Consider the following 24,381-nt stretch of genomic DNA (forward strand, 5'->3'; position numbering starts at 1 on the left):
CGGTAACGGCCGCCTCCGCAGGTTTTGAGAAGCCCTCGGCCATCCAGCAGAGAGCCATCAAGCAGATCATCAAGGGGAGAGACGTGATCGCCCAGTAAGTGGGGCTGCCGGCGAGGGGGCGGCTTGCTCGCGGGTGGGAGGAGCGTGTGCCCTGAGGAGGTTACGGGCCCTGGAGGGGGGGTGTCAGTCACGCTCGTTCTTGAAGGTGGAAGCGAGAACTGTCAGTCGTCCACGGCTGCTGCTTGGCAGGATTAGGGAAATCACATCACGAGCGGTATGGGGTGAAATTGGCTAACTTGCACATAGGCTGTGATCCTAACAGTTGTTAATGTCAAAGTTTATTAGGTTTAGGTGTGTCACTAATAAAGATTCAGCCAAGATATTGCGTGTGCTCAATAAATAGGGCTCTGAGACTCTTGGGAATGTTTTCCAGCAAAGCCAGAGAAGTATAGAGACAACTGCAGTCTTAATCGAGGGAAAAAGTAAGCAGAAGAAAATCTATTATGTCTCTAGAGACAAAGAAGGACATGCGTCCCACTGAAAAAAAATCCTTTCTAGGTCACTAGTGGGAATTGCTAGCCTTCCAAATTGTATTGGCTTATCTACTGTTTACTTTAAAAGAAAAGAAGTTACATATGGCAAATTGCAGGAAATTAAAATGCTGGTCTGATAAGGAGTAAACATGCCAGAGCTGGGGACCCTGCAGCGGAGTGCTCTGTTCCTGATATTGCAGTTCTCAAAGCTGCTTGTCTGCAGATCACACTGTGATTGTTAACAGAACTTTGTCAGATACACTGTTGGCAATATTGACTTCTTTGCAATGAAGGAGTGGCAAAGAGTCGAGAAGTGGAATATGTTGAAATTGCCTATATTGTTTGTCCAGACGTCCAGGCTATTCACCAAACATCTGTTTCTCAGGTCACAGTCAGGAACAGGGAAGACAGCAACGTTCTCCATCTCTGTTCTGCAGTGCCTGGATATACAGGTAATTTCATAGCACGTGCTAAAAATGTTTTTTAACTAAATCGGTAGAGTCTTCATCATAAAAGCCTTCATTTTTGGAATGAATAAATGAAGCTTTACATTGAAAACTTTTAATTACGAGCAGTGAACTTCAGACAAATTTCTGGCTGAAAATTTCACCAGACTCTACTCTGTTAACAATTTAACTGTTAAACCCACCTTGGCAAAGTAAGTCCAGATAAAGTCTTGTAATTACAAAGTTGGCTTTAACAGCTGACCTCTTTCACATACTTATTAGAGGGCTAAATTAATTTCTAAGCAGGCAGAATTGTCCTCAAACAGTCCTAACAGCATCAGCAACCTGTCTGAACAGTTGCTGCACATTGCACAGAATCAAACCTAGTTTTTTGACTGACAAATGTTTGCTTTTGTTCTAGTCAGGGGTATCGTGTCCATCCGATTGTTTTTTAAGTATAACTTGAATGTGTAGATGCTGTTGAATAAAATGATGATTTTCAGTGGGCCAGTACCCTCTTAAATAAAGCTTGGATTGTTATTCACATGTCACTGCTTGGGGACATAAAAATAAATGTTGCATGTTCTAAATGAAAAGGTCAGCTTTATGCTTCATTTCTGTAAAGTGCTCATAATATTTTTCAAATGTGACACTTTAAAATGTTATCTTGGAATCGTTGTGACATGCAAGATTTTTATCTGAACTGAACATTGAAAAGGAAGTGATTTAAATTTATTTCTATTCTTTTGCAAGAAAAGTGCACACTTTTATAATTGTTTTCAGAAATTAGGTTGGAATGAAAATGAGGTATCAAGGAACTGCTTAAGTCCTGTCTTGTCAAAAGTAGCTTAAGAGACTGTTACTGTGTAAGTGCTCTGTGTGAGAGCAGCTTTCTAGGTGTACTGACCCTTGCAAACACTAGGTTTTAGCACAAAATTCTATGATTAGTCCTTCAGATGTGACATTTCAGAGTACTGTGGGATCCGTAATCTCTGTTACGCTTGGATGATATCTGCCCTGTGATTAACTGCCACGTGATCACCTGTTTTAATCAGGTTCGTGAGACCCAGGCATTGATCTTGGCACCAACTCGGGAGCTGGCTGTACAGATTCAGAAGGTAGGAGCATTTAAATTGCCACCTGTAAAGCACTCGCAAGGCCTGGGGCCGATTCTCAGGTGTTCCCCAGCAGGCCTCAAAGCACAGCTTCTGCTTTTTCTTTCTGTTCCTGAAAGGAATCAGAAATTCTGATAAAGGGCTGTTTTGCTTATCTGCATTATATCCATTCTTGCTTACGTGACCATGTTGGCTAGCCATCTAAGGTTTTACACATTCCTAACTGAATTTTTAAGGACAGCACTTCTAAAGCGGTTGTGATCCCCAGGGAACTGAGTTCCCAGTGTTTGAAAGCCTGCTGTTGAGGAGGTTTGGGTAACAGACATAAAAAAAATCCCTCTAACTGCTTGTGCTTACATCTCTCTAAAAAAAACACTGTATGGCTGTGCAGACCTGCATCTCTTCACAAATGCAAACTTCATGAGAGCTCAGTTAATTAAGCCATTCCTTTGTATCAACACAGGGTCTTCTTGCTCTGGGAGACTACATGAATGTCCAGTGTCACGCCTGCATTGGAGGGACCAACGTGGGTGAAGATATCCGAAAACTGGATTATGGGCAGCATGTTGTTGCTGGCACTCCAGGCCGTGTGTTTGGTAAGGAGACGTGGGAGGCTACATCACCTCCAGGCTCAGACCCGAGTTGAGCCATGGGAACCTCCTGCAACTTCTGTGCACTTAGATTTGAAATAGCATGAAAATTACATTTATTGTGACACCATTAATGTAACATTAATGTGAAGTATAACAAGGTAACAACTTACAGTACTAATAGCTGGAAAAGACTAGAGAGAAATCAACAGGGACAGTATTTGGCTTTTCTCTGTTTATATTTTGCTTTTCATTGTTGAAGTGTTTCTCTATACGGTGGCATGGGAACAAAGAGTATTTTTTAAGCAGAAAATAGTACAATCTCAGGAAATACTTCAGAATCTTGGAGGAGATGATAGAAGCTGGGTCTATCTGAATTCCAAAGTTAGGTCCACATTTTCTGTGTACTGGCCATCGCTCTCTCTTTGTTAAATTCATGTGCACTTGCAGCTGGTACTTTTCTGGTTTCATTGCATGAAGATTTTTATATTTACTGTTCATGGCAGTTACCACAGTGATAGTTTTAGCCTTCAAGCTCACATATTCTGGATCTCTGAGAAACAGGCAGCACTTTCTTACTCAAGCACCTGTCACTGGGAGAAGGTAGAGCTCCACAAGCAAAAAAAACCCAAAAAATTAGCAGCTGCCAAACTGGGCTGGCTTTGAACAGCACACTAACAGCAAATACTTTTCTATCGCAGTATTAGGGGATTACACAAAGCCATGTGCTCTTTCAAACAGGATGTGGATTTGCCCAGCCTGTTGACAAAAAGTTCATGTAGCGTTTTGCATTTCTCGCATCCAGCTGCAGTTACTGTGGGAGACTGGGTCACCTGTCCTGTGCAGTTAGCAAATAGCATCCCACGGCTTGGACTCTCGGAGCTTCCCTGCAGTCAGTGCTCCCTTAGCTGGGCTGCAGAGACGTGCCCCTAGGTTGCAGGGTGCAGTGGGCACGCTGTGGCCTTTGGATGTGCCTTCCGTCACCAAACACCAGTCTCTTTTGGCAGCAGGGGAAGTGCTTGTCCCTCCTCCACTGAAATGCCCTGCTAGCAGTTGGGAGCAGTGTAGGCTCACTTGCTTTCAGAGCCTTTTCATCTTACAGAGTGAAATCTTACAGATATGATTCGTCGTCGAAGTTTAAGGACTCGTGCCATCAAAATGCTGGTTTTGGATGAAGCAGATGAAATGCTCAATAAAGGTAAAATATTTGTTTCCCTTTTACTTCCTTTCTTCTTACCTCTTTGAGATGCCAGAGTGTCCCAGCTGGCAGTCCCGCTTCTAAAAAAAATTGGGTTTGTCCAAGTTAGACTATTATAGTTAATTATAGGCTCTAAGAGGTTGAACTAATGAATATGTCTTCTCTGATTTAGTTGTAGTGTCCTTTTCAATAGTTAAAAATTCTTGAGCACTGCCTTTCATACTTTCCTGTGTACCACAGCCGCATTGTAGTGGGTTTGGGAAAATTAGGAAGAGATGAGCAATATGTGACACTGGCTTTGCGTTACTGATTGACTCATTAATGTTCATCTCATAACATAGGCCCAATACTGAATTCCAGATCAAATTGTGAAAGAGCAGGGTATTTGGGAGAAAGATGTGCTAACTGTTCTGTGCTACTTGATTTGCTTTTCAGGTTTTAAGGAGCAGATTTATGATGTGTACAGATACTTGCCTCCAGCTACACAGGTGGTTCTGATCAGCGCCACTTTGCCTCATGAAATTCTGGAGATGACCAACAAATTCATGACAGACCCCATTCGCATCTTGGTGAAACGGTGAGTGAGTTTCCTTGGAAAGAACAGGAGCTCTTTGAGTTGGTCCAGCCCTGGGCAGTTCACAGTATTAACTTATTTAAATGTGCAGAATCTCTCTCTCATGTTCCTTCTCACCATTGCAGTTTCTCTAGGTGTTTGCAGACATCCTCATATCCTGTTTTCCAGCAGAGGCCGACTTGTCTCTCTGACTTTATCCTTGTCCAGTTCTGTTTGCTGCTGCTCAGCCTGACTGCCCCCCACCCCCTCATCCTCCCCATGTACGGCAGTCTCTTCTGGAAATCCCTCTTTCACACCTACCCAATTCCTGTGCTCCTCCAGAGGATTTTTGTAGGCCTCCTCCATTAATTTGCTATTATATAGCAAGCCAAAAAAGCCTTTAGCTGGCTGATCCGGAATGCCCTTGAAATTGTAGCTTATGCCTGGTGGTGTCACAGGTCCTCGTGCACTGGAACTCAGCAGGAGTCAAGAGGGGTAAGTGTAGGCAGCCTGACAGGAGGAGCCCCCCTCTTGCCTGATCTCTTACACTGCCCCATTTACCTTTCTTCCGTCTCTCTTGTCAAGAAGCTTCAGTGTAAAAATGATGAGAACAGACATGTTTCCTTTTGAAGCTGTCTAGAGCAGAGGGGGCGCCCCGGGAGTTTTAGTCTCTGTTGCACGGGTCGCGTTGGAGGCCCTTCTTAGAGCAGACTTCTCCAGGGACTTTCTAGAGCAACTTGGACTTGTGCATGGACCCAGCAACCCACAGCACACAGGGCAGAGGTGTGATCTCCACTGAAGCACACCCAGCCCTTCTAACTGCATTGTATGTATTCACCTACTTGTGGTGTGGTATAGCTGTTCTTCTTCCCTACAGTGATGAGTTGACCCTCGAAGGAATCAAGCAGTTTTTCGTGGCTGTGGAGAGGGAAGAATGGAAGTTTGATACCTTGTGCGATCTCTATGACACACTCACAATCACCCAGGCTGTCATCTTCTGCAACACCAAGAGAAAGGTACAGCACCCATCAGATGGGCATGTTACTTTCGGAGGGTCACTTAGAGGAGAATGCTAGTACAAACCCAGTTAAGAGGTCTGGTGGTTTCCCCATTTGGGAATAGTTTAGTAAGAACAGAGGTTATACATTTGTCTGGGATGTGCCTAGCTTAAACAACTGGTTATAGGTGGACCTGATATAGTTGCCTCTTTAGAGAAGTAGAACTGATCGGGTAAGAATGTGCTTATTCTTCTAATTGCTTATAATCCCTGAAACAAAATGACACTTTCTGAATAAATGCCCTTAATTCCTGTCCCTTCAGGGCTCGTGGAGCCCTGTATCATATAGCCGATGCTTTGTAAGGATTATTTACTTCGTTTAGCTCCAGAATGCTTGTTGAAGTGTCTCTCAGCATATGTCTCCACAAAAATTCTCCAAGCACAGCTAGCGCATTTGGCTGTCCTGAGCAAAGAGCTAACCCAGGCTGCTTGGCTGTATGCACAGGTAGACTGGCTCACGGAGAAAATGAGAGAAGCCAACTTCACAGTTTCATCCATGCACGGGGACATGCCACAGAAGGAGAGAGAGTCCATTATGAAAGAGTTCAGATCTGGCGCAAGGTAAATGCCTTAAACAAGTGTTGCTTGCAGCATTGCTACCTCAAGGCAGGATTTCTTCTAGCGTCTGAAGGGAACAGGCCTCAGAAACCCATAAAACCTCTCCTCTCTGAAGGCCTTGTTCAGCTTAAATTAGGAAGAGCTCTGATTCCCGTCTATCCCCCTGTGGTGTCGCAGGGTTGGGAGGTTGCCGCTTTCCAAGGAGGGATGCTCATAGGCATAGAGCTAGTCTGTTTTATTTTGCTGAAGAGGTTGGGAATTGCTGCATTTAAAATAAGTCAAGGAAAAAAATATTTGGGCTCTGTCCTGTATTTTAAACTCTTAGGAGTGTCGTATTCTTTCTGAAAGATCAAAGCTGTCTTGGTACTGGCGGTCTTCACTGAAGTTTGATGACGCTGCATGGAACAGCTTTCCTTAAGGCAGCAGAAGTGTGGACGCTGCCAGTCTGCTGTGTGGAGGGAGGAGCGCAGAATAGCAGGGGATGCCCTGTGCTGGAGACTACAACTTCTCAGCTCTCACACCCACCTCAGTGGGGTGGAACAGCCGTAACTGTCCCCTTCTCTTTGCAGCCGAGTCCTTATTTCAACAGATGTTTGGGCTAGAGGCCTGGACGTGCCTCAGGTGTCCCTGATCATTAACTACGACTTGCCCAACAACAGAGAACTTTACATACACAGGTAAGCTTGGCCTTCACGGGGGGGAGTGTGGCTGGATTACCCTTCCTCAAGGTGGCTCCTATCTCTCTTTCCTTCTGCCTCCACAGAATTGGCCGGTCAGGCAGATACGGCCGAAAAGGTGTAGCGATCAATTTTGTGAAGAATGACGACATCCGCATCCTGCGAGACATTGAGCAGTACTACTCCACCCAGATAGATGAGATGCCCATGAACGGTGAGTGCAGGCCAGCCCCAGCCAGGCTGCTGCCCTCCTCCGGTTGGGAACGGGTGTCCTGCGTTTGAAACAGAACCGGCAGATGCTTTGTTTTGCCACATGCCTCATTCCCAAGCCCGACCCATCTTTGCTTCCCCTGGGGAAGAACCTGGGAGCAGCAGTAGGTGCGCTGTACTGCTGGGCTGTGGCTCCCGGCACGCGGGGTGCATACTTACATTCTCTCATTTTCTCTTATTTCAGTTGCTGATCTTATCTGAAGGGCCATGTTTACCAGGGAGTTGTACTATTTGGTAGCCTCCATAATTCGGTTTTGGACCCACATCCTTTTATCATATTGCTGATCGTATGTTCTTGAGTTGAGCTGCGCTTGGGAACTTGTGTAAATAATGTCTTTACTCCCACCCACGTTTTTCAGTAATAAAAAAGGAAGTTTTACCATAACCTGTGCTCAGTTACTTTAACCCAAGATAGTAACAGGCAGGGAGTTCTGAGATACTGCGTACTTGGCTAGCACAATCAAAAAAAACACTTGACACTGAGTAGGTTCATAAAATACAGGGCTTCCTGTTCCCCACCCATTCATTATCGCTGTGCCACAGTACCTGATGCACTCCTTAGTTTCCTTAACTTGACTCTTAAGGATCAGCCATCTACAGGAAAAATCTGTGGCCTGTCCCTAGCCTGCTCTAAGAAAATTGAGTTACAAGATAGCCAGAAAAGAAATTTCCTGTTGTTATGCCTTTCGGGAGCCAGAAATCACATCGCTTGTTGCTCTGGGTGAGTATTTCCCCTCCCAAGGACTCGAGCAGGCGCTTGTGAGGGTGAGTGCCTCTTTAACCTGATGCCAGCTGGAGAAATGTATTCTTATCAGCATTTCCTGAAGTAACAAAAGAGCAAGTACCTTTTATCTCATCACTTTGTCCACCCATCTCTGATGCTGTAGCTTGTTACATCTTCCCGTTCGCCTCTCCTAATCTGCCTCCCTACAGCATTATGCTGTACTTTGCCAGCCCCAGTATCGTCTGCCGCGTAGCTTTCCTACCTAGCTCTGCTGTGTCCTTTTTTGAGGCAAGAGTTGGCCAGAGCAATACCGCTGGCGTGGTGTAAGTTAGTTACCGTGTTTCGCTCTAATGCTTTTTCTGTTAAATTGGTTGTTGCTTGCTTGGGGAGGACAGGGGAAGCAAGGCCTTGGGACCCCACCAGTTTGCATGGAACTGGAACAGCTCTCGGAGCTCCTTGCCCGAGTCAGTAGCAGAGTAGCCCTGGGTAGAGAAAGTGAGTGTCTGTATCTCCTGTATGCCCCCACGTAGCCCGCTAGTGAAGTTAAGTTCCTCTGTTCCCCTGTACCTGCTCTGTGCACGGTCCTGACGTTCTTCACGGTACTTGGGCATAAGTTGAGAAATACTAACCTCACTTTATTGGGAAACCCCTTACAATAGTATTCTTAGTAGAGGTGCGGCTGCTACAGCTTCATGCCCCCATTTGCAGCCAGCAGCAAGGCTGAGCCAGCATTCCTGGTAGGCCCACACACAACACATGCTCACGCCATCCATGCAGGCGTTCAGCACCGGCACAAACAGCACCAATACCCTCATCCTGTCCCTCTCCAGCTGATCAGGATGACGGTCTGTTAGTGGGAAATGTGCAGACATGCACGGAGAATGGAGTCCCCTCTCCCAGGGAGAGGGTGAGAAACGGAGTTAACTGAGAAAACAGGACAGACACGGCCAGACAAGAACATTCACTAGCAACCTGTTACCATATGACCAGCCCCTCTTATCCCCTTAATCATTCATTTCCCACACTTGCTCCTCCCAAAAATCACCTTGATCCCTCCCACAAAGTTGGGGGGTTTTTGCATTAATTCTGCAACTTCCTGGCCCAGGGTTCAGGAACTCGCTCCCCCTACACGCCCTGTTTCAGTCCTCTACTTGGAGGGGCAGAGTCTGGATAAAGCCTTCCGGCTTCACTGTCCACATCCCAGACAGAGTTCTACTCCCGCTGTCACTGCAGGGCGAGCGGGGCCTCGCACAGCCTCGCATCCGACTCGCACCTTCCCAGAGAACGCAAGCAGCAAAGGCAAGCACAGCCCTCCAAGCCCCCTGTGCGACTCTAGTCACTTGACTAATAAAGAGATTCGTCACCAAAGCATCAGATTGTTTAAATAACAGTATTTAATCTGTACAGTTTGAGAGAAGATATCATAAAATGCAACATTCCTACCTCATCTTCAGCATCATTCACCTGGAGCTGAGCCCTCGTCTCCAGAGGGCAGGTAACCACCAACCACTCCCCAGCAGTTCTTTATGGTACAAAAGTCACAGTGCAATTGCTTTAGTCCTAGACAGATGATTTCCCTCACTCGAGAGAGGGGAGACTGATGAAGCTCAAATGTTGATGGAAATTGTTACCATTTAGGAATGCAGAAAAACCAGCTATTGCACACAGTCATTTCCAGCTGAAACTACAGCAGTCAGTTATTTAGCTGCCTTTACACTCCACGCGTCTGAAAATGCCTTAGTTGATACTGATTTAGCCAAGAGTGAAAATAGAGCCGGTAACAAGATTTCAGAATGACACAGTTGTTGGAGGGCAGAAGCTGACAGGTAACTCCACAAGTCAAGAAGCGCGCTTTAGAATACCAGAAAGTTTTCCTATATAGGGAGGGGATATGAGCTAGACAGATGTCATCTTTCAGAGACACGCATGAGAGGAACATCGGCTTCAATAGAAAGCTATGAAGTACAATAGACAATTTGTTCATATAATTGTCAGGATAAGTATTTAACATAGTTTATGTAGTAGAATACATACTCAAACATCTTTTAAAAATAAGCACGAATTTCATTTCATATATACACAACTGATTTTAATCATGTACTGAAAATAAATTACAGGAAATAACTTTAAAATGCAACAGAAGACAAGAGTTTCACAACAAACATTCCCATTGATTTTCCCAAGGGGGTGAGAGATTGCAGTGCTCAAGGCAGGTAAATATCACAAATATATCAAAAAACTTCAAATCGTTGATGCATTCACACATTTATATGAGCCACAAACATTCCTTTACAGGGACTGCACTTAGCTACCACAGAACCAGGTTTTGCCATAAACTACAAAACTTTGATACAAAATTGTATTTATATATTTATATTTCATATACATGCCCTATCTGTGATTTCTTAAAAAATAAAAACTAAACACACTGTACAGACAATCCTAACTCATTGCTTGGTAGCTGTAGGCAACATTTTTGGATGGAATTTCTCCCCAGTAGAATTAATGGCAATATTATATACAGGAAGGCTAAACTGCAAAAGACAGCTCAGTTCTGATATGCAGCTCCCTCAGGACCAGGTCTGCGAGTTCAAGGCAAGACACCGTATGCTCTGACCCCACCGCCTCCCTCACAGGTCAGTTCTGCCATCGGCAGCGTGAGGAACCAATACATGCATTTGTGTAACACTGGTATAAAAGGCAATAAAGCAAGATACATATTGTGATGTAGTGGCTCTAATGGCTTCACGGACTCGGTACACTCGACGCACAGAAACGCTCGTTAGAGGTGGCGAAGGGATGCTGTGGAACTGGGTACATTTGTGCGGGTCCGATCATTGTACTTCCCTGAAATTACCTCCTGCAGAGGACAGACTCCCACTGTAAGCCAGAGACTGCATCAACTCAAACACTGGGGGAAGGTCCCTCCCCCCCCCACCCCCCAAACACGCACGTGCATGGTTCACCAGGACTATACATAAAACAGACACCCTCCCTCCCACACCCAGCGGTCTCCATGGCACCAATTTGTCTTAGAAGCAGAGCACTGACAAACTTACTCTTCCCAGGTGATGGCAGCAATCTGTGAAGCCAGTCACACTAAACTACTTCTACAGTTGATTGTAAACTTTGGTTTATTTTTTATTTATTTTATTATTGAGTTCTCATGGTACAGCAAGCATGTCTAGGATGAGAGGGCAGAGTTGAAGAGGAGATGAACTGTCAGTCTGTCTTTAGTCTGGCATGGTGAGACACCTGCTCGGTCAGGCCTGCTTTGATAGAGTTTTTTACAGACTGTCTCATATGATCCTCCATCAAATTATCACTCATGGGCTTCAACACCTGTGGAATGAGAAACATGCAAAAGAAACAAAAAAAATGAGGTAACCAAGGAAAATAAAATACAAAAACATACAAAGAGATGAGACTTGAAATAATGAAAAAACTTAGAATGCTGAAGTCTGACACAAACTGGCATGAACTGAAAGAGAAATGAGTTTTGCTGCTACGGTAATGAGGTTAAATCAGTCACATGCTATGAACACAAGTGAAATCCCTCCTATACAGCAGTATTTCACTGAATTCAAACCACTTTACAGTTCCTAGAAGGATGGATGTGCAATTCCATACCCTATATGCAGCATCAGTCTGGTATGGTTACAGCATTTATGCAGACCGGCCCAGACGGTCCAGCTTATTGTCCTATATGTGTAAGTGTGAACACTTCAGATACAGAAAGAAAGTTAAAAATACTGGCTAGTTTTTCTTCTTGTTATTGTTGGATGAGAGTCGCTGTCGCGGCACTGATGTAAGAGCACGGCGAATCGTTCGGCGTCTAAGGACTTCAAAGAGTTTGGAAAACACCTAAAACACGAATTCAGCTGTTAGGAAAAGCGTCTCTTAGAAGGGCAGCAGAAAAAGTCAATCAAGTTCAGAAAAAGAAACTGACTGTCAGTAACTTCTCACCTTCCTGGGATTCCTCTGAAGCAAGGAGGGAAAAGAAAGGCAGAGATTCAGAAAAATCAATAGCAAGAACATGGTATATAATCAGAGTGACTCAGACAGGACCCGTAGGTGCTTTGCACATTATTGGTGATGCAGAACTGTAGCAACACCACCAGCAAGCTCTTTTGGAGACCACCTTCCCCTAGCCCACAAAAGGCAAGCTCCTGCTAGCACAAGCCAAGTTCTCCCCTTCCCAGGGAAGGTCAGCAGTCAAACCAAGCCTTATGTGCTCTAGGTACCCCACAGCAGCAGCTGCACTCAGTGAGTACTACACGTAGAACTGACACCTTCCACTTGTCTTGCGGTGCTCTTCGGCCCCAGGCTCCAAAGTGAGAAGCTACAGTGGTACAGGAGAGCCTCAGTTTTAATCACTAGTTAGGGGTGTAACTCAAAATTTAGTACCCTGATGTTCATTTCCCTCCTATTATTAGAAATCCACTTTTTCTGCTCCAGTGTAACTCATAACCTTACCTGGTTGCTCAGATAGGTCTAGTGTACCACTACCTACGATGAGCCTTGAACAGTCATTTTTCAGACGTAGCAGAGAGCCTATAGAAGGCTCCAGCTAGTTATTTGCTCGTGCCTTGTAGGACCCATTTTAATGTCATCCCAGGTAAGTTCAGCGAGCCCTTTATTTCTAGTAACAACAGGACCAAAGTGTTTTCCTTCTGCTGGCCCTGGACATAGCTACTCGGAATGCTCCAAACACTACCTGTAAGGATGACAGTTGGTCAGGAATTCTCTATATTGGCTTTACTGACACAGCTGTGTCAACTGGATTCAGGCAGCAAAATCTCTGTACAGAAGGCTTTCTCCTCCAGCTTTGGTACTCTTACACTCATGTCGTCTTTTCTTTCAGGAATTAGTCTGTCTGGTGAGTATTTCTTGCAACAGCAGTTGCACCAACTGAAGTTGTCACAGACAACACAAAACTTCCTGAAGGAAGAAACCTGCTCTACATCCTCTTGTAGCAGTTGCTGCAAGTCATCAGCCAGTTCTCTCTGAGGTCTAATTAGCCCTCCAGCATCACACCACCAGGTGAGGTGAGGGAGGGCAGCAGTGTTTCACCTTCCCCATTTCTTGCACCACTTGAGATATTTTATCTACCACACCCATAGGGCAAGTTTATCACTTTAAACATACCTTTAAAAGCAGAATTCCTTACTCTGAAAAAGTAACAAGGTTTTTAAAGAGTCCCTCCACTCCTCACCGTCCAAGCACCTAGTAAGGCCTTTAAGTAACACTGTTTTGGTAATATCCTAAGCTTGTTTAACATTCTTTGTGTGCGGCATCTCTTACTGAAGAGAGCAGTCACACTTCTGAGCTGATTTTCCCTTTGGCAGCACTAGCATTCTCCATTAGGTCTAGACCAGCTTTTCACTCACAGCACTGAACAGAAACTGTTTGATATGTCTGCCCGAGAAAGGAAGATTTTGCATTAAAAACAGATACCAACCTGTTCCCATATAGCTTCAGCGATCTGATCAATGGCTGTTCCAACTTCTCTGAATTCCCCAGAGTACTTAACATATGCCCAAGTACAAAACGATATAAGAGCCATCCCCAGCATGAGATTACACAGGGTAGCTATGGAGTTCATACCAAGGAACCCAGTCAGTCCTGAGGTTATATACATGGCAAACATGACTGCAAATAGAGTGGCAGGGGTACGAGCAGCATAAAAGATGTTTTTGCCATCGTTGTGCTTCACAAAGTTTGCATAGATCTCGTCGATTTCCACTTCAAGCTGTTCCTGGTAGCGCTGACAGAACTCCTCCCCTCCCATCTTCTTCACCGAGCGGAACTGCCTGACAGCTGACTCTCTGAAATCCTGGTGCTTCTGCTCAAGGTCCGATGGGGCAATGTAAGGCTTATCTCCCCCACAAACCTGTCAGAGCAATCAGAGATGAGGTCATCACACCTTGAGTATCTTCTGCTGTACAGAAAGCAAACCTGCTCCTCACTGCCCCCCTCTCAAGCCAGCATCAGACTACCTCCTGCAGCTTTCTTGGCTCTGTAAGCTCTAGAGTCCTGTCGCAGGTGAAGCAGCTAAAGGTACTTTGCATCATGGCACAGCAAGAGCCTTATGTGTCTAATCACATACAGAGCTATAGCACATGACTGAACTCATACTTTCAACTGTTCTCTTTGGGCAAGCCCAGAAGGACAGGACATCAGCCACATGTACTTTCCTGTTATGAAAAGGTGAAATAAAGGAACACCAGGAGGCAGAGAAAGCTTGGCTTGAGGAAGGTTAAGGAGAACTCTGAAGGCCACAAGCCCTCCCCTCACCTTTTTACTCCTGGTCACCCATCTCAGTGAGAGGGTCAGTGCAGAACTTGGACAAACAGGGTAGATTTTGCCCACTCAACAAGTTTATTCCTGTTTATTGCTGCCACTAGCAGGCTCCATGGAACTTACCAGGTGATATGAATTAACAAGAACTAGCTGCTGACACCTTTAGCCTATTCTTCCCTAGACTGCCCTCTAGGCTTGATTCTGATCAGCTTGTAAAAGTATGTTTCTGCTGAAGGGACAAGACCATGAACTCAAATGGATACCCATGATGTGGACACCCACCATCTTCCTCTCCCTGAATCAGCATGGGTATGAAAATGGTTAGACTCCACGGACATCTCCTTTGTAAGACTGATTTCTGACCTCTCGAGGACTATGATTAGAGATTGCCTAGGCCATCAGAGACATACATATGTCAGATCAGCTCCAACTCCTCCAGACCCTCACAGTCAGACTATGCCTAAAAACGGAAGATTCTTTCCATATGATGTCAAACAACAGCCTTCCCTCTCCTGCCTCAAGGTAGTCTTATCGCAGTGCTTGTCATCTCATGTCTTGAGTGCAGCAACAACTTTCACTTTCTCCTGCTGCTGACACGTAGAAGATCACTTTCTCAGAGTACAACATCCCCTTTCTGCCTCACAAGATGCATGGCTTCACTGGCTAGCTTCTTCAAGGCAAACCTCACTGTCAAGATCCTGACACTCCCACTCTGCCCCTTGCTCAAGTTTAATAAACACCTTTCTGCTTTTCCCATATTGAAGTCCTCCACATCTGGCAAAACTCCCTGGAAAACGGCTACTAGTCTCATCCTCCAAAACGGTCTTTTCACATTGCCCAGTGTTGAACACTAGGAGCTGCTGATGCATCAAGACCACCACACAAATAACTGCCACTGTTTTCTTATACTCTCTGTGACTGCACCTGTTGTTCCTCACATTTAAGGTCATTAGGGGGACAGTATTTTGGTTATGCACACTCAGCAAAGGAGGGCTTTGATTCATGAGAAGAACTCAGAAGCTACAGTAAGAACTATCTTTACATAATCCAGTCTTAAATCCAAAGAGTTCCCACTTCTGTTCCTAAAAATAGAAATTTCAGAGCTGTGTCACGTTATAAAACATCATCTGAGACATCTGGATAAAAAAACGATTCAAGACATTTGGGTGTATCTCTACAGTGATATAAAAATATACAGTACTGGGGAACATTACTATGGAAACAAAGTCTGTTTAAGAGAACATCTGTTCCTGTTTATTCCTTGCTCCAAGTACAAAACCTTACAATTACAGTATCTCAACAGCCATTGAAGATTCAAGGTGGGAACGCAGACATGGCATTTATTATGAAAAACCCATTTACTATTTCAAGAGATTTTCCAAAATGGAAACAAATGAAGGAGTCTCTCTACACCAGAAGAGCATTCTCAAAACAGCCTGCTAACAACTGGAACTGGCTAGTCTGCCACTAGCATTAGGTCTTACTCTAATTTCAAAATGGAAAGCTACTTCAGCGATTAAGACCAGAATTAGCCTAGTTAATGGCGAGCTATGTTTGTAGCATGTTATCACACCTACCGGTCTTTTCTGGTTGTAGAATTTCACAATAAGCATAGTCCTGTTAAGCTTTACGAGACATAATTGTTTTCAGAATTTCCTATGATAAAACCTTGCATAACACTACATTTGAAGTATGAAGTCCATCTAGACATTCAGCTTGGAGTGGTGTAAGTCACTATCTTCAAGAGAAGAAGCAAGTAGGAAATTACATATACAGCTTTGTCAGAGAAGATAATTCATGTATTTCAAGGGTTGGGTTTTTTTAAACTTTAGAATAATTTTAATCATTGCATTTTACAGCTAATGAATGACCACAATTCAGAAGCATGAGACTATAATACTAGAACTATTCTTGCGCTACCCTGGCCCACCAAATGCCTCCTCACCTGTCTGCCCATTTCATGTCACAGGATTTTATGAAGTCTGTCAAGAGCAGCAGGGGGAACTAACAGGTGGTATCTTACAAACATGCCCATTCCCATACCTCCTCAGGTATGGGAGGAATTTCTGTCTCAAAAGAGAGACTAGACAGAATTTCTGTCTCAAAGAATCCTGGTTTTGCTGCACACATCTAACCTCAGAGCAGAGCACACAAAACAATTACTGGCCCTAAGCTATTTTTCCCTATTAACATGCTCATAGCCAACACCAACTACAACATTAAAACTGAAGGCCTGTATTTGCACGTAGGCAGTTAGAAAAAGTTGTGTCATCATACCTGCTCCATGCCTTTACTGTACAAGTCTTTTGCTCCTGCCACAGCAGCAAGATTGTTCGCCTCAGCTGTTGCCTAGAAAACATGGAGCATCATGTATCACAACAGCATTACCAGCTAGTTACATACATGTAGTTACACTGCCCAACATAACCCCACAACCTCCAAAGCTTCAGATTTGACAGGAAAATGCCTCACAAAAACAAGTGAAGGTTAGTGACACACATTAAAACAGATTACTGACTAGGAGAATGTTTTCTTCAGCTTTCTAGTACAGCTGCAGACAAACTCCCATGTGCTTGTACAGGCTTTTCATCATGAACAATCTCTTCTGAATGCTCTGTTGTTAATAAGCAAATAAGGATCACTAAACTATTAAATGTTAATCCCGATACATCACTACCTGTGAGGAAAGAAGCAAGCTGGTATTATTTCTGCATTATATGTGCAGTTTTGGTGTCAGAATTTGTAAGAATTTAAGACTATTTTCAACCTGTGTCATGTCAGGGACAGTTATTCTAGCTAATGCTGCAAGATATCATCTTCTGTATCTTCCAGCCACATTTATGGCATGCTAAGTAGAGGAAATGATAGCAGCCTTTGTTTCATTGTGATGAGTTTTCTGAACTCCCCCAAAAGTCTAAAGATTCGGTTCCTTGAAGGATGAGAAAACACCCAGAACAGTCATGTTTTAATGAAGTGACACAGGAAGCTTAAAAAAAAAAAAAGTCTTACAAACACAAAATGGTTAAAACTGACCCTAAAACCCACGCTTTGGTGAAAGCTCTTCATCCCAAACAATTCAAGGGTTCAACACACAGCTCTATACACTCAGTTTGTGTTCAGATCGCTTTAAAGGTGATTACTTCCTCTTTGGATCAACCCAGAAAAGAAACCTCAATGCAGTTATCCAATCTAACAAACCCACATAGAGTAGCCCAACACTGCAAGACAGTGGCGATAGCTGCATTACTATAAGCCTTCTCCATTTTATCTGCTGCACCTGATGGTAAAAGCCCTCTGAATACAGTCTGAAAGATACTAACAAAATAGCAAGTTACAGGAAACACATGCTTAGAAATTGAAGCAGCTAAAAAAACCCAACCAACCAGATATACCCCTGCTCCATTTGGTAGATGAAACTGAGGGAAGACACAAATGCGTACCCAGGCTACGCAGTTCAGATGGCTTTCAAAGTACACAGCTCCTTCAAGAACTACAGCTCTGTGGGTGGGAGCTTCAGACCCGCAGCAGTTATGATCTTCAATTGCAAAGAATTTACAAAGTACACATCATCTATCAGATTATTTGAAAGAAAAATAAAATACCTGCAGCATAGATTTCGGATGAGGTAGCTCCTCTCCTTGATAGATTTTAATATAAGCCTAAATGGGAGAAACAAAAAAGGTTTCTTTTTCCTAAACATTTATGATCAAGGAGAAGGAGAGAAGAGGGATGATATAGAGCTCACAGATTATTTCTTTGTAATAATGCTAAATATTCAATTAAGCAAATTTCTTCATACAAGTCTGGCATTCTCACAGTTATCCCTAGTGCTTTAATCCCTTTACTTTCCTGTGCATTGGAGGCTGGTGCCTAGCAGGGTAGCAGAGCACCTTGAGGAGACATGGCCACTATCTCAAGTGACAGGCTCAAAAGCAGGTTTTTGCTCCCTCAAATACATAAGGTCTTTGCTAGGCAGGGAATCTTCACCCAAAACAAAAGAGTGAAGACGACTATCTCACACAGCCTTTCTGGCTAGAGGTCTGTCCAAACACGCCCCAGTGCTGGGAGAACCAGTACTTACATTTCCCCAATATGCCTTGCTCCCTTGAAGTGTGGGAGGAAAAAAAGCAGATCAAAGCACTAATGCAGACAGAGCTGAGCTGCCAAAATACTTCTGGAAGCCAAGCAGGCAGCCTATCCCTCTCTGCCCCACCCCACCAATCCTCAGGTGTCCTTTCTTTCACCAGGCTGGAAGAGAACACATCCTTCACGTCTTCTTCTCCAGCCCACAAGATGGCCAGTGGCACAGCTCTTTGGGACAGATTAGTGGAGGAGGCATAGCAGGCAGCAGTAGCCACTTCAGCGCTTTCGACAAGCTGTGCAAGTTAGACCAACAAGGCCACTCTCAGCCCCTCAGAAGCTGGGCAGTTGTTCTTCTTCATGCTACCACTGCTCTCCCCCCCTGGCTTGCCTACAAGCCTCTGCCCCTCTCTCTGTAAAGGAGGAGAAAACAAGGTTATCAGGGTCCCTACATACCCAATGCTCTAAGTTGTAGGACAACCTACAAAAATGTATAGAGTTATACAGGACTTTGTTCCCTTGACACCATCCTTGCTTCTGTAGCTATTTCCTCCAAGTAAAAGCCCTCCAGTTTCCAACTCAGACTTCATGATCTCAGCTTTAGATGCACAGTCCCAAGGGAGCAGTCCTCTTTAGTTACATAACCAGTGTTTCTGCAGCACCCTGCATTACTGCTCCCAGACAGGATACGGGATGTGAATCGGGCAGCTTTTCAATAGAGGAGGTTTTACACTCAGTTTTTACAGTGCAGTCCTTTCTAAACTGCTGTTGAATGCACACTCCTTACACTGTATAGGATCAGGTCTTACTAGAGAAGAAAGTGGAACAAAAAGCAGCATGCAACCATGTAAATATAGAGACTGAACATACGGGCTCCAGAGTGTTGATTTTATGCTTGTCAGAACAGCCGTGACTTCTGCATCCCATATCATGTCTTTCCTTTATAAAGTTACTTCGTTTTACAAGTGTTAAAGAGTTCTGGTCTCAGATTCCTCCCTTGTATAGCTTCTTTCTTAACATCAGCCCAACTCTGTTCTACCTTTCACATGTGTGCTCAAAAGTAGTAACGCAAAATTAATGTCTTTAGGAATGAGTGCCACTTTCTCCTACCAAGCCAACTGTCTAAGTCATTCTGATTCAAAAAAAGGTTACACACACCAGACCAATTCATGGTGATGTAGGGATTATGTTATCACATTTCTGCTGGTGTCACGATGATACCAAAACAGCTCAAGAGTCTAACAGCTGCAAGTATCATACATAAATATTTCAGAGCATACAGTGGTGCTGCATATGCAAGTGTTCAGAAAGCATCTTTCTTGCAGGTTAAAAATCCAGAGGGAAGTATCTGAAATTTTCACTGCATACCTCGCAGTTTAAGAGCTGGTTTTCTATCTGTACAGTCTACATGAGACCCTCCTTTTTTTAAAAAGAAAAAAAAAAAACAGGCAACATATCCAGACAAACTAGGATTTCAAAATAGGAAAAAGTCTCTAATACAGCTTGAAGTATTTCAGCCTATTTACAAAGGAAAAAAAAACAAACACCATAATTTTGCCAGTAGTAGCTTGCTGAGAGCTATACCGTTAGGAAGTTGTGTGCCACTTCTGGAAAGTCAGAGTAATAAAATGAAAATAAAAGTGAGCTGATGACTGAGTGTCAGCCTAGATATCTTATCTTCTCTGGGAACAACATGCCCTAAAATTAGAATATTTTCTTTTAAGCCATTAACAGAAATAATTAGTATGAGTTTGCTTACCTTGAAGTATTCTACAAGATCTCTACAGGTCACCTTGGATCCACTGATCTCTTTTTCTACCAAGTTTTCAGGGGCAAGCAGTAATGGTACCAAATTCCGCAGTTCTTTCTTAAAATCCTCATCTATATCTAGTAAAATTCAATCAATTTCAGAAAAAAAAGTGGTTAGTTTTCTTTTCAATCTTACATTCCCTAAAGGAACACTGATAACCCATGACCCTTCAAAATCCATAGCGTCACAACTCTTGATTTCATTTTTGAGATGTTTATAAAGTCTTAATACATAGTTTAGTTTTAGTGAGTTCTACCTACTCTTTAATCTTAACTTCAGACTGAGAGAACAAGCTTCTATAGTCCTTGTAATATTTAAAGTGCATTTCCCCTATTACACCAACATTTTACACAATAACCCCACAGGTCTGTGCCCTCAGCCCAGAAGTGGTTGGTATCCCGCTACCGCAAACCCACTTTTTTAGCCTTTGCCATTCTGATACATTCCCTCTGTTGGGGGACAAGCAGCAATTGGAAGAATCTGACTGCCTCTCATTCGGCAGTAGCAGAAGCCTACAGCTTTTATTTTAAAGTCATTCTAGTTCTGACCTTTGGTTTAGCAAGCTCTAGAGAAAAGCCTTTCAATTTTAAGAAAGTCTTTAATTTTGTGAATTCTCCCCTCTGGAATCCTTAATCTTCAGAATCCTTATTTAATGACCTTTAAGTATGTCTCAAGTTATCAGATTATAATCAACAGCTAGACACAAAGATATCCATTCCTTCTGCCTGCTTAACTCCTCTACCTTTAAACCACTGAAAAGAACACACAGTGCACATTTCTAGATTCCATAGTTTCACCTTTTAGCCCTACATTTTTCCAATCAAGCATTTCAACAGCCAACCATTTCAGTGTTTAACTTCCATTATAAAAGAAAATAAACTCAGTGATCTGAATCAAGAAACACACAATGGAAAGCTTCCTACCATTCAACCTCCCATCAAAATTTGGATTTGTTGCAACTTTAAGACCAGGGTGGGGCAACAGGAAACAGCCAAGATTACTGAAACAGGAGTGAATATGCTTCCTTACATTCTGTAGCTCTTCATGTTGGTTTTGCTTTACCTGAAGGAAAAAAAAAGGCTGTAAGAACTGCTAATAGTTTTGCAGTACTGCAATTAAGATTAAATATCAGCTTAAACACACTTTTGTACTCTTACTGCCTTTAAGCTTTCATTCCTGAACCTAAAAATGTCAAGTTCTAAACCCCAGAACTCCACACACGAGTGGGAACATCACAAATGTATTTTATTAGCAGAGAGAGTTAGCTCATCGTGCATCACTACCTTGACGGTAAGTTGTCACTTAAGTTAGAAGACCACACTAGGACTACTGGAGATAACTTACCTGCAATCTTTTCTCTAGAAACTTTTTTCCTCCTTCCAAGCCATATGCATGTTCATAAGGATAACTCCAATCTCTAATTAAGAACATTAGTGTCTGTAACAGGAAGAACAACAGCAGTGAATGGCTTGCATCATTCCTAAGGTCAGAAACTCTATCACACATGTGATTATTTTAAGTAAAAAAATTTCTAAGATTGGCTGCTCTAAATGAAGTAGCCTTGTAGTTTTGTGGAGCATTTGATTGTTTAAAAAAAAAAAAAACAACAAAAAAAACCAAAAAACACCCAAACCCACACACCAAATAAACACACAAATGCAACTCACTCCTTATCTGAAAGGAAGTACCCAAGTGTCTCAAAAAGATAGCTTCCCTGTTCCATGGGTTTGCCTTTTGCTATCCCACAGGGATTACACTGTCCTCTCTCCCATCAGCCAAAGATAGAAAACAAACCTTGACATTACTCTTGTATCAGACAAGGTGCTTTACAAAGAATGCATCGTGCCTGGGCCAATCACAAGAACATCGGGGACTCACGCTTGCAGGCTGAATATTCTAGGGACACAAGAGTCTTAAAACTCACCACTAACAGCAGTTGACTAGTACCCTTATAGGTTAAGGTGGATACTTCAGGATGGAGGAGATCTCAGTCTTTGTCTCCACTAAACAGAAGCCTCAAACCCTTCTCTGGCCTAGCAAACAGTCAGGAGACGCTAGCAGTTTTGAGACTTAACACTGAAGCCAGTAACACTTCAAGTAAATTAAATGCAACACGGCCCTCCTCAATGCTATTTCATAGATGCCACATGATCTTTACTCAGAACCGTATACCACCAGCAAAGACCAACCATATCTCAATGAGTAAGAAGGCAGCGTGAAACTTTTCTCCTTAACATCTGCACATCACTTGACACATTCCTTTTATGCCTCATAACTCAGGCACAAAGCTATACTTGCCCAAAATGTGATCCTCTTCAGCATTTTTCCATTGTGTTTTTGCCAAGAAATGTGGTGACAGGGAAGGAAAATCAGTCTTGTAAAGAACAGGCTAGCTTCAGCCCAACTAATTTCTCTTCATAAATTATCTACATTTTCTACATATTCAATTGCTTAAGATCCATTAAGATCCACATATTACCTGAAACGGCTTTTGGTAAATTTCTTCCATAGCTAGTCTTCCATATTCTGTAAACAACTGATGGAAAGAAGAGTGTAAGGGTGCCACATATAAAACACATTTTTCTACTGTAAAATATTCTGTTACGTCACTAGAAAATAAAGCATTTTATCTTAAATCCTATTATGGGTTGAGAATGGCCAATACACCTCAAGAACAAGTACACCAATCCTCAGTAAAATTCAGGAAGGAGACATGATTTCCACTGGTTTCACAGTGCCGTTCCGTAACTGTCAATGCACCACAGCATTAAGTGGGTGGCGTGTGGGCTATTCTCAGAGGAAAGGTGGCTGCATGTCTCAGCAAGCCAGTTTCCAACACTTGTTTACTAGGCTAAGGAGGTAAGCCTGTCTAACATTTGCCCCCTACTTCCCACAAAAGATTTATTCCTGGAAGTCTCAAGGAACTTGGCTAGAGCAAATGTATCAGACATTTTAATATAAGCCAAGTTCAGCAGCTTCCCAGATCTCTACTTCAGCCCATGACCTTAGCTGATAATTGTTCTTTCCTTCCAGTATAAAGGTGTCAGCTGTCTTCCTCTCGTTGCTTTCTCCATCTTTAATACCAGCAGCAGCATTCTTCACTGGACTGAGTGGGCCAGACAACCCATGAGAACACCAATTATGGACTGTGCTGGCTGTTTCAGCAGAGGTCAATACTGTCAGGTGTTGATCCATGATTAACCCCCTTAACAGATCTTGGAGGTCGAGATGAAGGAAGCACACCAGTATCGTCTAGTACCAGGCAACTGTTCTTCTGCATTAAAACTAACTCGTGGAACATCTCAGATAAATTTCATGGCTAAAAGGACAGTTCCCCCTGTGTTGATCACAAAGGCATCTGCAAACTTACAAGACTAATTTAACACAAATTAACTTCAGAGCTTCTTTTGCTCAGGGTGACAAGGGCTTGGAAGTGGCCAAATACCCACATGAGACTGGCTCCTCTGGTCCTAACTCCCTACCCCACTCACTTCCCTGCTACATGGAAAAGGCAGACAGAGACGGTATTTCAGAATAACAGAAATTCCTGTTACAACAGAAATTCAGAATTTCCTTCCCTTAGCCCACAATTCCTTACCCCAACTTTAAATGCATGGGTGTCTCCTACCCACTGCTTGTATTTATCACCCTTCTCTTCCCTCAAATCTCACCCTCCAGTATAACAAAAAGGGATCGCTCTATTCAGATTGCACTGAGGCTGTCAAAGGACCAAAGTCATGAGGAAAGCCTGGCTTTCAAATAATTAGCTAGGGCTTTTTCTGTTTGCGGTGCTTCTTTGGGTTGTTTGTTGGGGTTTTTTGGGGGGGAGTGGGGTGTTGGCCCAGTGATACAACTCTGTTAACTGAGAACAGTATCACAAGACTGTGTTTAGTTAGTGCTCTTCTACTTCCAGTATTGGCAGCCAGACTTTTGCAGCACTGACCAAGACAGAAGTCCTTTCAATCAGAAGACATGTAAAACAGTTTTAAGCTGTGACAAGGTCATGGCCTGAGCACAGGCAGGCATTTGTTAATACACAAGCTAGCCTTTAAAGCTACAGGCTTTAAGTTAAGGAGATAAGGTTCTTGCACCATTCACATGAAGCCAGAATTCAGTGGCCTTTGACCACAATGTTCCATTAGAGAAGGAAAACCCCACAGTAAAGAGAGGACAACTCTTTCCTGCTTCTGTTTCTAAGCAGAAATAAAACTCTAGAAGTTTCTCAGTTGAAAACTAGAGAAAGCTTCTGGGTAGAAAATACTCTTTCTGCCCTGACCCAAGCTCCCACATTTCTTTAGAAACCAGTTATGAAATACCATCCATTCTCCTATTTTAGAGAAAAAGGAGAAACATTGGAATTTTCTCATTAAGTACTTCCCATAAATCATTTTCCTTTCTCATCCTTTTGGGAATTTCAGAACTTACCACATAGAGAACAGACTTTAGAAAGATAAGATTTAGCCAGAT

General features: G+C 43.2%; 2 protein-coding genes across 3 annotated transcripts in view; one reads left to right on the forward strand and one right to left on the reverse strand.

The window, feature by feature from the left end:
- Nucleotides 1–2: 2 nt before the first annotated feature.
- On the forward strand, nt 3–7,382 carry EIF4A3 (eukaryotic translation initiation factor 4A3; the record flags this gene model as incomplete). The annotated part of the gene is made up of 11 exons (XM_009333728.1): nt 3–94; nt 919–985; nt 2,035–2,097; nt 2,558–2,690; nt 3,802–3,882; nt 4,318–4,459; nt 5,313–5,451; nt 5,938–6,053; nt 6,620–6,727; nt 6,814–6,941; nt 7,182–7,382. Coding segments are annotated over 11 exons (1,086 nt in total), but the record flags the coding sequence as incomplete, so codon positions are not given.
- A 1,715-nt stretch (nt 7,383–9,097) lies between these two features.
- Nucleotides 9,098–24,381, reverse strand: part of ATL2 (atlastin GTPase 2) — a 38,282-nt gene continuing 22,998 nt past the window's right edge. For both annotated transcript variants that reach the window (XM_009333715.1, XM_009333714.1), the window contains 8 exons: nt 22,394–22,450; nt 21,259–21,351; nt 20,838–20,976; nt 19,864–19,991; nt 17,627–17,683; nt 16,302–16,373; nt 13,183–13,614; nt 9,098–11,063 (listed from right to left, as the gene is read on the reverse strand). In XM_009333715.1, the coding sequence (XP_009331990.1) occupies nt 10,944–11,063; nt 13,183–13,614; nt 16,302–16,373; nt 17,627–17,683; nt 19,864–19,991; nt 20,838–20,976; nt 21,259–21,351; nt 22,394–22,450 (1,098 nt within the window). In that variant the 3' untranslated portion in view covers nt 9,098–10,943. The remainder of the gene's footprint in view (nt 11,064–13,182; nt 13,615–16,301; nt 16,374–17,626; nt 17,684–19,863; nt 19,992–20,837; nt 20,977–21,258; nt 21,352–22,393; nt 22,451–24,381) is intronic.

The sequence above is a fragment of the Pygoscelis adeliae genome, unplaced genomic scaffold, assembly GCF_000699105.1.
Source record: "Pygoscelis adeliae isolate BGI_AS28 unplaced genomic scaffold, ASM69910v1 Scaffold621, whole genome shotgun sequence".
In the NCBI taxonomy this organism is placed as follows: domain Eukaryota; kingdom Metazoa; phylum Chordata; class Aves; order Sphenisciformes; family Spheniscidae; genus Pygoscelis; species Pygoscelis adeliae.